The sequence below is a fragment of the Aythya marila genome, assembly GCF_965140915.1.
Source record: "Aythya marila genome assembly, chromosome: Z".
In the NCBI taxonomy this organism is placed as follows: domain Eukaryota; kingdom Metazoa; phylum Chordata; class Aves; order Anseriformes; family Anatidae; genus Aythya; species Aythya marila.
This window is the reverse complement of record NC_139080.1, coordinates 87,540,187-87,552,930: the sequence shown is the minus strand read 5'-3', so window position 1 is coordinate 87,552,930 and position 12,744 is coordinate 87,540,187. Positions and strand designations below refer to the sequence as shown.

At 56.7% G+C, this 12,744-nt stretch overlaps 1 protein-coding gene across 1 annotated transcript; it reads left to right on the top strand.

The window, feature by feature from the left end:
* The first annotated feature begins 1,763 nt into the window (after window positions 1-1,763).
* On the top strand, window positions 1,764-11,945 carry LOC309890251 (adenylate cyclase type 10-like). Its single transcript, XM_082783937.1, has 16 exons — window positions 1,764-1,833; window positions 2,750-2,939; window positions 3,889-3,941; window positions 4,638-4,791; window positions 5,022-5,214; window positions 5,522-5,608; window positions 6,065-6,348; window positions 7,016-7,152; window positions 7,807-7,938; window positions 8,507-8,761; window positions 8,906-9,244; window positions 9,462-9,513; window positions 9,761-9,983; window positions 10,354-10,461; window positions 10,599-10,780; window positions 11,441-11,945. Exons 1-16 carry the CDS (start codon window positions 1,788-1,790, stop codon window positions 11,619-11,621), a joined length of 2,616 nt encoding a protein of 871 aa, XP_082640063.1. The 5' UTR covers window positions 1,764-1,787; the 3' UTR covers window positions 11,622-11,945.
* Window positions 11,946-12,744: the final 799 nt, after the last annotated feature.

Below are 12,744 nucleotides of genomic sequence, written 5' to 3'. Positions count from 1 at the left end.
TCCCGTCCTGCCAGTGAAGGCCTGCGTTTGCTTCCCTTAGGGCACCTAAGGCCAGCTTTTCTCGTGTCCAATGGTCCTAAAGTGGCAGCAGAGATGCAGAAGTACATACCAGCAGCTCCTCTCAGGAAGGTAAGGCCGCTGCTGCTGGAGGCTGCATTTTGGGAGGGCAGAAGAAGGTGTGCATTGCATGGGTGGAGCTCTCGTGAAAACAGACAAATGGAAGAAAAAGCACCCTGGGGCGGGAACCCAGGGGACCTGATGCCAGGCTTACTGGTGCTGCACGTGCCAGGCAACTGCCCATTTTGTGCTGCTCCTCAAAGAGGCACGGGTGGCAGGAGGTGGACTTGCCTCTGTCTTTTCCATGACTCTTGCTCTGGACGTGCTGTGGGCACGAGGCGAGGACAAGGGGGCGAGTCTGCTCAAGTCCCTGGGATGTGCCAGAGGGTCGCCCCTCGCATCCGTACTTGCCACAAGATGCAGTGTTGCTGGAACATTCCCCTCTGTCGTTTGTGCTATGACTCTGCTATGACCTGCCTGCCGCAGGCTGGCCTGCGATTGGCACCGAGCAGGGGACTTACCCTTCCTCCAGTAGTACCTGGTATTGCCAACATGCCTGCTCTCCCTCGGTACGTGGCACGGGCCCAGAGGAACCGCCGGGAGAACAGGCTGGCAAAGCTGTCGTGCTCTTCACTTCCAGCTAGACGTGGATATGCCGCTGCACCTGTGGTCTGAGCTACGGCCAGTCACCAGCCTCTTTATCCAGCTGCAGTTTTCTGCAGAGGCCAGGTTACTGGATCTTCAGAGGGGCCTCCGTGATGCCAACAGGATGATTTCAACAATCATCAGTCCTCACAAGGGTGAAATCAACAAAAGCCTTCTGTTTGATAAGGTGAGCGTGGGGGAGCAATCCCACCCCCAGAGGGTGGCCTGTGTCTGTTTAGTGGAGAGGGACTGAGGAGCAGCTCTGCCTTGCTGGTGGGATCAGTCCTCTGTGGCTTTGTGTTGACCTGCAGCTCTACTGGTCTCCCTGGCGACTGCAATGGAACGGCATTAGCTGCTGGCCATAGGCACTGTAACCAGATGTGTTGCATCTGTCCTCTGCAGGGCTGTACATTCCTCTGTGTGTTCGGAATGTCTGGAGCAAAGCTGCATGACGAGAGCACCCGTGCCTTGGACAGCGCTCTTCAGATCTTCAGCATGTGCTCCAGATCATTGAGGAAACTTGAGTGAGTGTGTGGCGGTGTTGCAGGGCATGCGTGCTGCCTGGGACAGCGCAAGGGGGCTGACCAGCAAGAGACGTGGCCTCCTGGCTTGGCCTCCTTTGTCCCTGGCAGGATTGAGGCAGCACCCTGAGAGGCAGCAGGTGGCCCCTGGGCTTAGCTCACGGCAGCCAGGCGCAGTCCCTCCAAGCACAGCCTGCCAGGAACAGGGCTCTGGCCTAATCTCAAAGTCGCTGGCATTGTAGGTGCTCTGTGGGTAGCACCTGCTTTCCTCCACTAGTGAGAGGAGCTGTGGCCTGCTGCAGGTCACAGCCATCGGGCCTCAGGGGAAGGGTCCAAGCCGTCTTGCGTGCACCCTCCCCACGTCCCTTGTGTGTGGTGCCCCAAGCTCTCCAAGTCCCCGAGGCACACACCGGCTGTGGGACAGCAGGTGTCCCTGGTTGGTGCCAAGGGGAGACGTGGGAAGTGGCAGAGCGGGGCGAGCAGGACTGCGCCTGGGGCACCACTGAATTTGCACTTCTCTCCCTGTGTGCCAGGGCAATGTCTATTGGGGTCACCAGCGGGACGATGTTCTACGGCCTCTGTGGCCATCCGGAGAGGGCTGAACATACAGGTACCGCACCTTAGTCTGAAGAGTGGGAGGCTGGCGTGGGTGTGCTTAAGCACACCTGTCACACACACATCAGTCATGAAGAGATGGGAAGGCTGGGGCAAGCACATATGCTACAGCCTGCCGAGAGCGGCCCAGATGTCACAGGTCTCGACCTGAGGTGGGAGAATGGGCTCAGAGACTTGCGGTTCCCGCTGGGTCAGCTTGCCCTGCTGCGGGGTTGACCTGTGCCTGAGGGTGTAGTCCCAAAGCTGGGAAAAACAAGGAAACCTTGAAGAATATAGAGAGTCCTGTAGCTTGTGTAGTATTTCTATAGCTTGTATAGTCTTTTAGGTGAGAGAATAAGGGAACAGAGAGACAGGTAGCCTTGAGCTAGCAGCAGCCAGGGAGATAAGGGACAAAAGGTGAAAACAAGGAGGAGAACAACAGCTCCAGACTAATCTGTAGTAACCTTTTGCTCATTAAGGGTCATAAACGTATTAAAAATCGTACCCATCAAAATGCTAACGTATGCTAATGTGGGATTTGATGTGTCCCCACTTCCCCAGCCTTTCTCTGTAATGTGCAAACTCAGGAGACATAAGTTAGGTGAGCTGTAATAGCCAATCAGAAGTACCCAAAGAGATAGCTTTCACAAGTTTGCTGTGTACAAGTAACGGTGATTCAAGTCAGAGGTGTGCTGGCTTTGCGGAAGATCGCCAAGCACCTGACTCTGCAGAGTTATATAATAAAATATTTAATTATATAATATATATATATTTATATAATGAATTAATTAAAAGATCTTTGCTGTGTGTGCTCATTGGTGCAGTGCACTAGGCATGCACCTATGGACAACAAGGGGAAGTAGCCCTTGGCCTTAAAGGGTGGGGCAAGGCTGCTTTCCTAACCATGTCAATGTGTTCTCTCTCCATGGCAGTGATTGGCCATAAGGTGAATTTGGGTGCCCGCTTGATGGTGCACTACCCCAGGCTGGTGTCCTGTGATGAAGACACCTACAAGGCCTCTCGCCTGCCCAGTTACCTCTTCAAGGAGTTGCCGAAGACAAAGTTGAAAGGTGTTACAGATCCCGGCGCTATCTATCAATATGTGGGGATCACCGACAAGTGGTGAGTGTCTTCCGAGCCATCTGGATGGGGCCACAAGGGGAAGCCAGGGGTGCAACCTTGACCGGTAAAGAGGAGCTGTGCAGCAAGAGACCAGCCTGGCCTCCCACAGACATCCCTTCCCTGTGGCCAAGAAGATCCAAAGGCCTGGCATGGGTCTGCTTTGTGCCTTTCTGCCCTTGTGTCTCCTGCTGCTAAGAGAGCTGCGAGTGACGCCAGTGGGGTGCAGAAGGTTGTCCTGGCTTTGGAGACGCACGCTAGCCATGCAGGCTTTGTCCAAGCGGCTTTCCGCTGGGCTCCCTCCCTGCCCTGTGTTTGCTCCACTATGTGCAAGGCTAAGGCAGAGGTCATTCTGATGCAAGGAGGAATTTTTTCCCAGCTCCTTCTGCGCAGGAAGCTTTGGGTCAGTCATGTCGCCTTGGGGAAAGGTGGGCCACTGGGCCACTCTTCCTCCTGTCTGCCTGCTCAGTTCTCAGCTGTCCCTCCGGGCCAGGGTTGGAGGACCTTTTGGATGTTAACGTTGCTGTCTCTTGAAAACTATCAAAAGACTTGAGCCAAAGGTGCCAGGTGCTTGGTGTCCTGAGCCACTAAGTGACACAGGTCCTCCTTTCCAAGAGGCTTCTTTTGCTTGTCCAGGGTGGCAGAGCAGTCTACTAGCCAACAGCACACCCTGGCTTCTTTGCCGCATCTGGGCTTTCTTTGGTTTTGGCCTCTGGCGAGGGACTCCCAACACCTTCTGCTGTCCCGCCATGGCTGCTGGCCTTCTTCGTGCTTGAAGCTGTCCTGGCATGTCCACTCGAACGTTGGCCGGGGAGCATGCTCCGGACAGCATGCTGCTGGAAAGAAAAGCAGTTACCTGCGGCGGGTCTCCTCCCCTAACACAGCAGGCTCTATATTCCCTGGCTTCTGAACAACTAAGTGAAACTCATGTTTTGTCTTCTCCCGCTTCTAGCATCTTTGACATGGGTCTTACCAAGAAGAGGTCGGACTATGGCCCCTTGCTGGGTAGGTAGAGAAGTCCTCGCTCTTCAGAACCCCAGCTGCTTCCCTTTGCCCAAAGCAGTGCACCTTGCGGGAGGTTAACCCCGGTAGGCAGCTGAGCCCCACACAGCCGCTCGCTCCCTTCCTCCCTCCTCTAGCCTGCTGGCTGGTGGGGCAGCATGAGAAACTGCAGAGGCCTTGACACTGTGCCAGCACTGCTCGGCAAGAGTTCAGTGTGTTCTCGGCGTTCCTTTGGTGGCAAGTCCACCACATCACAGCACACTCCAAGCTCCTGTGAAGACAAGGAGCTGTATCGCAGCCAAAACCACAACAGGCCCGAAGACGCCACCTTAGCTACAGGGTGCTGGCAAGAGCTCTGGGGCTCAGGGTGCAGTGAGATGTTTGGCATGCCTTTTGGGCGCAGCTGCCTGCAGTGCCTCAAAGTGTGCCCTCCAGTCTTGGGCTGGATCAGTGTGGGGAGCTGCGTCCAGCTGGCTGAATCTCATTGCCTGTGGGAGGAGAAGCGGAGGGGAAAGAGCTCCTAGGAGCTGCGCCGTGTGGCCAGCAGGCAGGCGGCTCTGAGATGAGGGGCTTGGAAGGAGGCCTGGGTGTAGGCAGGCTTGCTGACGTGGTGGAGGGAAGCCGCCGTGCCAGCAAAAGGGAATGCTGCCCTGCTTTTCAGCATGCTGCAACAGCTTGTTTCCTGGTTGGTCTTCACAGGTCGGGAGGTGGAGATTGACCTCTTTGAACGCAGCTTGAAGGCCTATGAGACTTTGGGACAGCCGCGCATCCTGGCGTACGCAGGCATTCTGGGCTCTGGAAAGAGCCACTTACTTACTGAGCTGGCCTTTCTGGGCCAGGCCACTGGGCACAGGTAAGTGGGTTTTTTGAGCCCCTTCCCATGCCCGTCCCCTGACGCTCGTGGAAGACTGCGATGCCTCTGCCCTGTGCCTGGCCCTCCGCCCACACCCCCAGGACTGTGCACCCTGCGTTCCTTTGCAGTAAGAACCAGGCAGAGTGAGTCTCTAACTCTCCTGTCTTGGCAGGCGTGGGCTACTGGGGGCCTTTTCTGCAGCTCAACTGCCTTTTGCTTTTGCACCGCAGGGTTGTCACCATGGAACTGACCAAGGCCAACATGAGGCAGCCCTTCTCTGCCGTCTGTATGCTGGTGGCCAGGGCCCTGGGACTGCAGGCGGGTGAAACGTGCAAGGACCGGCAGCGCACCCTGCAGGCCAAGCTCCAAGGGGCGATAGAAGAGAGCAGTTACTGCCTCCTCAACAACATTTTCCTCGTCGAGGTGAGAGCGAGAGGGAGGCCTCCTGAGGTAGTCTGGTGGTTGTTTGGGTGTTCTGCTGGGCTGGGAGTTGCAGTGCTCATAGCACCCCGTTCTGATTCGTGGGTCCAGGGAGGCTCCTTGTCTGTGGTGACTTCATGTCCTGTGCATGTGCCAGGTGTCTTGGTCAGCGCCCTGGAAAGGCCAGTGAAGAGAGGCTTGCGCTGACCTCATGCAAAAGCAGAGGCGCTTTGCTCTGCCGTCTAGCTTGGTGGATAGGCATGCCTGGTCCCAGGATGATGTTTCTTTCTGACTCTGCTTTCCTGTCCAGTTTGCCATCTCAGACGAGGTTTGCAAGATGCATGACCTTCAAAGGAAAAGGGAGTTGCAGAAGACTTGTAGGAAAGTGCTACAGAAGGTGAGCGTTCCTCCTTCTACCTGGGTCAGAGAAAGAAAACAACCCTGCCCGCTGCAGGCTCCACATCAGAACAGCCTGAGTGGGCAGCAGGACGATGTGCCAGGGTCACCGCCCTTCAGGGCCCAGGAGCCCCTCCTCCCAGAAGCCCCTCTCACACCCTCCCCATATGCCTCGTCGTAGCTCGCCTCCTGTTAAGTTGGAGGGTATGTGCCCTGGAGGAGGATTGACGCCTTCTGCATTCCTTTGCCCAAGCTCCCTTCTTCAGAAGGGCAAGTGATGTTCCAGGAGGCCTTAAAGTCTCGCAGAAATGAAAAGCCAGTAAGCTTCTGAAGAGGGAAGCGGCTGGGGAGAGACTTCTGAGTATTCTCCGTCTCCGGAGAGAGAGGCTGCATCTCCTCCCCTAGAGGATGCTTGAGAATCCGCCAGACTCCAAACAGATCCATCTGCTTTTTTCAGACCCTTGGAGGAGAATTTGGCATATTTGTCATCGACAACGCCCACTTCATCGACCCTGCCTCCTGGACTGTAATGTGGCCCGTGCTCCAAAGCGTCACGCTCTTTATGGTGATGAGCTTAGCTCCTGGCCACGAGAGAACGGAGAGCTTTTTCAAAGCTGCAGCAGACAGCACAACGTCCCAGAGAATCAGCTGTCTTCATCTGGAAGAGCTGAAACCTGCAGCTGTGGTGCAGAAAGTCTGCCAGGACCTTGGAGTGGTCAGCATCCCCAGGGATCTAGCAAGGTATGTTGCAGGCCACGGAGCTCTTCCGGAGGGGTTGGACCTATGCTGCCACGGAAGGAAGTCGCCCCGCAGGAAAGGAAGCACGGGGCCTTCTGGCAGCATCCTTGACTCCAGGAAGGACCTGGGTTTCTCCTTAAGACTCGCCACAGCAGGTGTGAGCTAAAAATAGGCAGCTCCCAGGACGCAGCACGTGGGCAGTGACAGCCCTTTGCTGTTGCAGAGGAGGGAGGGCAAGGCAGGGAGGAAAAGGGAGAGAAGAGGAGAGAGGAGAGCAGAGGGAGATGGGTACCCAAGCCTCAGCGTGGCTGAGGTGTGAAAAAGGCTTTGACCAATGTAGCCAGGCTGCAGTAGGGATTCCCAGGAGCAGGGGTCCAGCCAGCTGCCAGAGCAGATCTGGGCTCCTGAGGACAGGGAAGATCAGGCTTGCTGTGTTGTGCTTTGGACATTGCCCACGACCATTTCCCCATGGACTCCAGCAAACAGTGTAGGGTCAGGGGTCCCAAACGCCCAAGCCAGTGGGAGGACCGCCCCCTTCTGAAGTGAGCCGTAGCTGTGACAAAGAGGCTGGTTACCCTGTGAGGCCTGAGTGACTCGCCACCCGCCCATCAGAACTGTGTTGCACCATACTTCCCTGGTGTTGGTCACTGCTGGGTCTGCTCCTGCCCAGGTTCCTGATCCAAAGAAGCTCTGGCATCCCATATTACTGTGAGGAACTGCTGCGCTGCCTGCGTCGCAACAACATGCTCTTGTTCAGCACTGGGAGGCAGGACAAAATAGTAGAGGACAACTGGGAGGGCTTGATCGGTAAGCACTCTTGTTGCGGACTGGCTAGATGCTGTTGCACGTCACCCCCCCCCCCCACACACACACACACACGACCGTGTCCTGTGGCTTTCCAGTGAGTCTGGGCAGAGTCCGATCTGGCAGCAGGACAGAACTTGATCTGGCTGAGGTGTGGGCTCCTGCACACCTTGCTGTCACCTTGGCAAGCCACCAGCTCCCTCGAGAAGAAAGCCCTTCTGCAGGAGAGGGTCAGACCTGGGAAAGTGTAATCCAAAACCAGAAATGCCCGCAAAGGCGCTGGGAACTGAGGAGCTTGGCAGTAACGCAAGAGCAGTAATTGCAAGAGCAATGCCAAGCAGAGTGCTGTTGCCCTGGGGACAGCCTGCATGGGCTTTGCCTTTTGGATTATCACTGGCAATTTCCCTGGCTGTGGGAGGGAGCGCTGTCAAAGGTAGCAACCGCTGCGTTCTGTTGCGGGATATTCGTTCAGTACAGCTGGGCAGCTGGTCCAAAGGCAGAAAAAGAGTTGCAAGGGCAATGCAGACAAAACCATTGCGGTGGAAACCGGTTTGCCCTGCTCACTGACCGCATTCGGTGCGGGCCATGAAGCGCACCCAACCGTGACAGGTTGGACTTGCCCCACCTTGTTCATGCTCTCTCTCTCTCTCTTCCCAGCTTCTGCAGTCGAGGCTTCACCCATTGTCTCAGCCACCTCAAGCTCCAGTGCTGGGAATAACAGTGGCAGGGTCTGCACCGTCAGAGCAGATGTCAGCCTGGAGACCACCGTGCTGCCGGCTGCCTTGAAAGGTGAGGGGCTGAGTTCGTGGCTGTGCTGGGGTCCTTTCCTGGGGTGCATGTGAGAGAGGGGCTGGGCATCAGCATGCTGCAGAAGCACCCTCTCAGCCTGGGGGGCCCTGCCAGGAAGGCGACTCTGGTCTGAGCAGACAGAGCTCTGTGCTTAAGGACACAGATGTCCCCCTCCGGGCTGTGGGCCGGCTGTGAGGCCCACAGCAGTTGTGGGGAGCTCCAAGTCCAGCTCTGAGGTGGTGAAAGCGCTCTCTGCTCTCTGTGTGCGCTGCTGGGCATCAGCCTAGTTCAGCTCCGGTAGGTCGCATCACGGGTCGCATGTACCCGCAGGATCGTGCCCTCCCCATCCGTGGTGGAGGAGCTCTTATCCCTGGGCCTTGTGGCCTGTGGTTGCAAGAGGAGTGGAGCCATCTTGAAGACATTCCCCTGGGCTCCAATTGCCCACCAGGTGCCATCCTGAGGAAGAGAGGCCAAAGTCTACCCTGTTTCCTGTGGTGGAACCGTCCAGCCTCTCCAAGCTCAGGCTCCGGGACACAAAAGAGAGAGACGATTTGCTTCTTCTTGACAGATATTGCACTGGCTGAGCTGGACCGGATCACGCTGCAGAAGCAGATGGTTTTGAAGTTTGCAGCCATCATAGGGCCAGTGTTTACCACCCAGCTGCTGGCTCACATCCTTCCCAGTTGCACCAGGCAGCAGATGAATTATTTGTTGGACATGCTGGTGAGCGACAACATCCTTAAGTGGCTGAAGGACACAGGGGTGCCCAGAGACATCCAAGATGCTCGAGAGGGGCCGGCCACCTCTCAGCAGGCAGGGAGCGGTAAGTGGTGGCAGTAACGTAGACCCAGGAGCGCTGTAGCTGAAGGAGGCCTTCCCCCACCAGCTTTGTGCAGAGGGAAATTCCCAGCGGCTGTTGGGAATGTCTCTACCACTCTGGCTGAGGCCACCATCCATTGCCTTGCAGGGGTGGAGAGGCCGTCTACAAGCAAGGAGACCACGGAGCAGCAGGCTGGCGTTCTGGCCTTCTGTGCCCCGCTGCTGCAGGAGGCAGCCTACGAGCTGTGGCCCAAGAGACAGAGGGCCAGCACGCAGCGCAAGTGTGCTGCCTTCCTGGAGAAGCACGCGCACAAATGCCGGAGCTGCCACGGAGGGGACTTTGTGGCCTTCCACCGCTTCGCTGTCCCCAGTCCCCAGGATGGGGAAAACTGCCGGGGCTCTGCTGACGAGGATGACTGGCACAGCTGGGAGGCCTTGGTGCTCGCTGGAGAACACCTGAAGAAGGACAGGACTCACACCCCTGAAGGTAGGCTGTGTGCCGTGCAGCGGAGCCCCCTCCCTCTGGAAGTCCAGGCCCATGCAGGCTGGGGCCCACCGGGTCCCCAACACCAGGGATAAGCCAGGGGACAAGGACGATCACCACAGCTCTTGTGCCCTGGGTCTGCTCGACAGGACCCTTGCAAGCCTGCAGCTCTTAGCCCGGGCTATGTGGGGAGTCCCTTGACACGCTCTCTTCTTCCCAGGTAGTGCAAATGCCCTGCAGCCGCAGCAGGCTTTCTCGGAGGAGGAGTTCAGGTGAGGAGACAAGGTTCTGATGATTGTGGAAACGAGCGAGCTCCAGAGGAGACAGATGGAGCTCTGCCATTTGGCTGCTGGCTGGGACTCCAGCTTTGGGAGGAGGAGGCTGGCTGTGGGGTGGGAGCTGGGATGAGACAGCAGGAAATAGGGGTTTGTTGCTACCCGTAGGGAGAGCAGGGTCATCTCAGGTGATGCTCATCTGCTCTTTGCTCTCTTCTTTTCCTGGCAACCTGCCTCTGACCAGAGCGTCAGAGCGGTTTCCACCAGAGGGCAAATGGACAAGTGTGCAGCCCAGCAGGACCAAAGAGAAGGACGGTGGCGAGTGTTCCTGCAAATGCGAAGCCGTCATTGAATCAGTGCTTATGCCTTTGGCTCGCCACTATGTGGCAACAGGCAATGCTTCCCGAGCCTTCTACTACCTGCTGGAGTGTGCGGCTGCCTACCTGCACGTCTCCAACAGCTACATGGTGAGTGACCCTGCTTGCCAGCACACATTGCACCTGGAGTCCACTGCAACAGGACACGCCCGCTGAGGGGCCTCCCAAAAGAAACAGTGGGGGCAGAGCCGGACTGTTTCCTGCGCTTTGCCTCTCCCACAGCAAGAGACGCGGGGCACTGAAGCAGGCCCGTCAGCACAAGCTGCAGTACCTGGGAGGCAGTCTGAAGGCTCCCTTGGTGCCTGAGCTCTGAGCCCACAGGGCACTGTGCTAGGGCAGGGATCACATGGGGAGATGCGGGCCCTCCTAAGGCAGGTGCCACAGGAGGCAAGAGGGAAGGGTGGAGCTAGCTGGGGGCTCTGCACCGATGCTCACCTGCTGCCTGTGTGCTTGCTCAAAGGCCCTTATGAAGCTCAACGAAGCGGAGGTCCTGAGGAACTCCATGGGGAAGACAGCAACTGTGTTAGACTGCTTTGAGGAGGCGACCTTCTTCAGCCTCAAAGCGGAGGTAAAGCGGCAGGGTGACGCCCTTCTTGCAGGGGGTGTCCCTGCTATGGCCAGCCCCTTATACATTTCTGCAGCCTCTGCAGGAGGAGAGGCTTGGGAAAGCGGTCCATGTCTGCATGGCTTCCTCTTCCTGTGCAGGTCTGCTGTAATCTAGGACGCGTGGGGCTGGCCAAGAAAACGACCAGGCAGGCGCTGAGCCTTCTGAAAAAGCGATTCCCTCAGACACGCGCCGGAGCCTTTGTCAAGTCTCTGTGGGAAAGGTTTCAGGGTGCTCTTTGTGCCACAAACAGAAGAACACCCTCTCTTCTGCTAGAGGCTCGGTAAGCAGCAGAAGGGAGAGCGTGGGAAAGGAAGAGTATTCTGGTGCCAGGCATTCAGGCCCAGGCCTGCCTGGACTTCAGGCCACGCCTAAGCTGTGCCATAGCTCATTAGCAAGACCGAGGCATTAAAGCACGACATGTGGGTCAAACAGGGGCCAGTGCAGCCTCACGCTGCCCCCCTGTGCAGTCCCTGGGCCTTTGCGTAGAAAGCAGCTTGTGCCGAGGGATGCACCTGCTGGCACGTTTCGGATGAGGCTGGGGTGGCTGGGAACAGAGAAGAGATGTGAACAGGGAGGACGGGCTTAACAGGGGAAGGAAGGCAGTGACCTCAAGGGATGGGATGGGGTTGGGTTAAGGTTGGGGGGGGGGAAGGGCGTGATGAGGAGAAGGCTCAGAGTTGCGATAGTCCTTCTCCTGCTGGTGCCTGGCATCACTTCCCCCCCCCCGTGCTGTAGTGCCAGCACACCCTCTGTAGCGGTTGGCTGCCCCTGGCAGCACTTCTTCATTTGCCCACTTCCGTGCCTGCAGCCCTTCCAGCACCAGCTCCCTTCCTCTGAGGAGGTGTACGTGTCTCAGCTGCCACCCCACTTTCCCCTGCCCAGTCTGGTTTGGTGCTCTACAGCCGCGCCTCTGGGCTCAGCAGTTTCTCTTGTGTGTCAGGAGGAAGAAGCTAGCCTGGATGCTTCAGCAGACCCGCTGCCTCTCCTTACTGGGGCACCTCTACAGCCTGGAGGGCACATCAGCAGGACGGAGGTTCTCCCGCCTGGCAGCTCGCATGAAAGCCAACGTGGACAGGAGAATGGACTCCTCTCAGGAAGAAGACTCCCACCCCGACAACTGACTTTCCATCCCTGCTTTTCTCAGTGTGTCTTAGTAAAACATCTGTTTTCTTATGGTGGTGGTTGTCAGGCCTTGCCAGGGAAGGTTCAGGTTGGAAATAAGAAGCAAGTTCTTCTCAGAAAAGGAGAGCTTGCTCCCCCAGCAAGAGACGCGGGGCACTGAAGCAGGCCCGTCAGCACAAGCTGCCTTACCAGGGAGGCGGTCTGAAGGCTCCCTCGGAACCTGTGTGGGCACCTGGAGAGAGACAGCATGGGCAGTTTGGGACGGTGGAAGCTGCCATAGTGCAGAGCGAGCAGAGGAGGGGAGGGCCACGGTGGGGGAGCGTCAGGTGGGCTGCTCCGTCCCGAGGCGTGCCCACATGGGCTCCGGGGTGCTGGCCCAGGTCCTTGCTGCGCTTGATCGTTGGGCTGCTCCTCGTTGTGAAACATGGGATTAGAAATTAGAGAGCGATGGATTAAGAATGAATATGTAGGCAACACTCCTTGCTTCATATGTGCTACTGAGATGGGGAAGATGCTAAAACTTCTCCGAATTAATATTTACAGAATCGCAGAATTTCTAGGTTGGAAGAGACCTCAAGATCATCGAGTCCAACCTCTGAGCTAACACTAACAGTCCTCCGCTAAATCATATCCCCAAGCTCTAAGCTAGATTCCCTTTTTGAGTGGGTTTGTGAAAATTCTGCCAAAGAAGGTCAAGGACTATCAAGAGGTTTCTGTTGTGAGCACTATTTTATGGGAGCCTAGGTGGGGTGGGTATTGGAAGAGGGTGTTGACTAGGGCACTGCCTAGGGTTAGGATTAAGGTTTTGAGAGAGAAAGGTCAAACTCTCTCTAGGACTAAGGTTGTGAAAGGGCTGCCAAAGGAAGTTGAGGGCTACCAAATGCTTCAGATGTGAACACTTTTTCATGGGAGCTCTTGCTAGGACGAATGTTTGACCTGGGAGCTGTCTTAGCCCTGTCCTTATGTTTGGAAAGAAAGGAAGCACAGACTCCCCTTGAGACTGAAGTTGTGAGAGTGCTGCCAAAGCAAGTGGAGGGCTACCAAAAGATTCTGTTGCGAGCAATTTTTCTTGGGAGCACTAGGTGAAATGTTTCTTGGATCTAGGCAATGTCTAGGGCTAGG

Bases quoted from the DNA above. Each gene is read 5' to 3' on its own strand.
- LOC309890251 (XM_082783937.1), top strand. From the start codon at position 1,788: ATGTTCTACGGCCTCTGTGGCCATCCGGAGAGGGCTGAACATACAG. The intron at 5,609-6,064 runs GTGAGCGTTCCT...TGCTTTTTTCAG, and splicing joins GTAGGAAAGTGCTACAGAAG to ACCCTTGGAGGAGAATTTGG. The intron at 8,762-8,905 runs GTAAGTGGTGGC...ATTGCCTTGCAG, and splicing joins CTCTCAGCAGGCAGGGAGCG to GGGTGGAGAGGCCGTCTACA.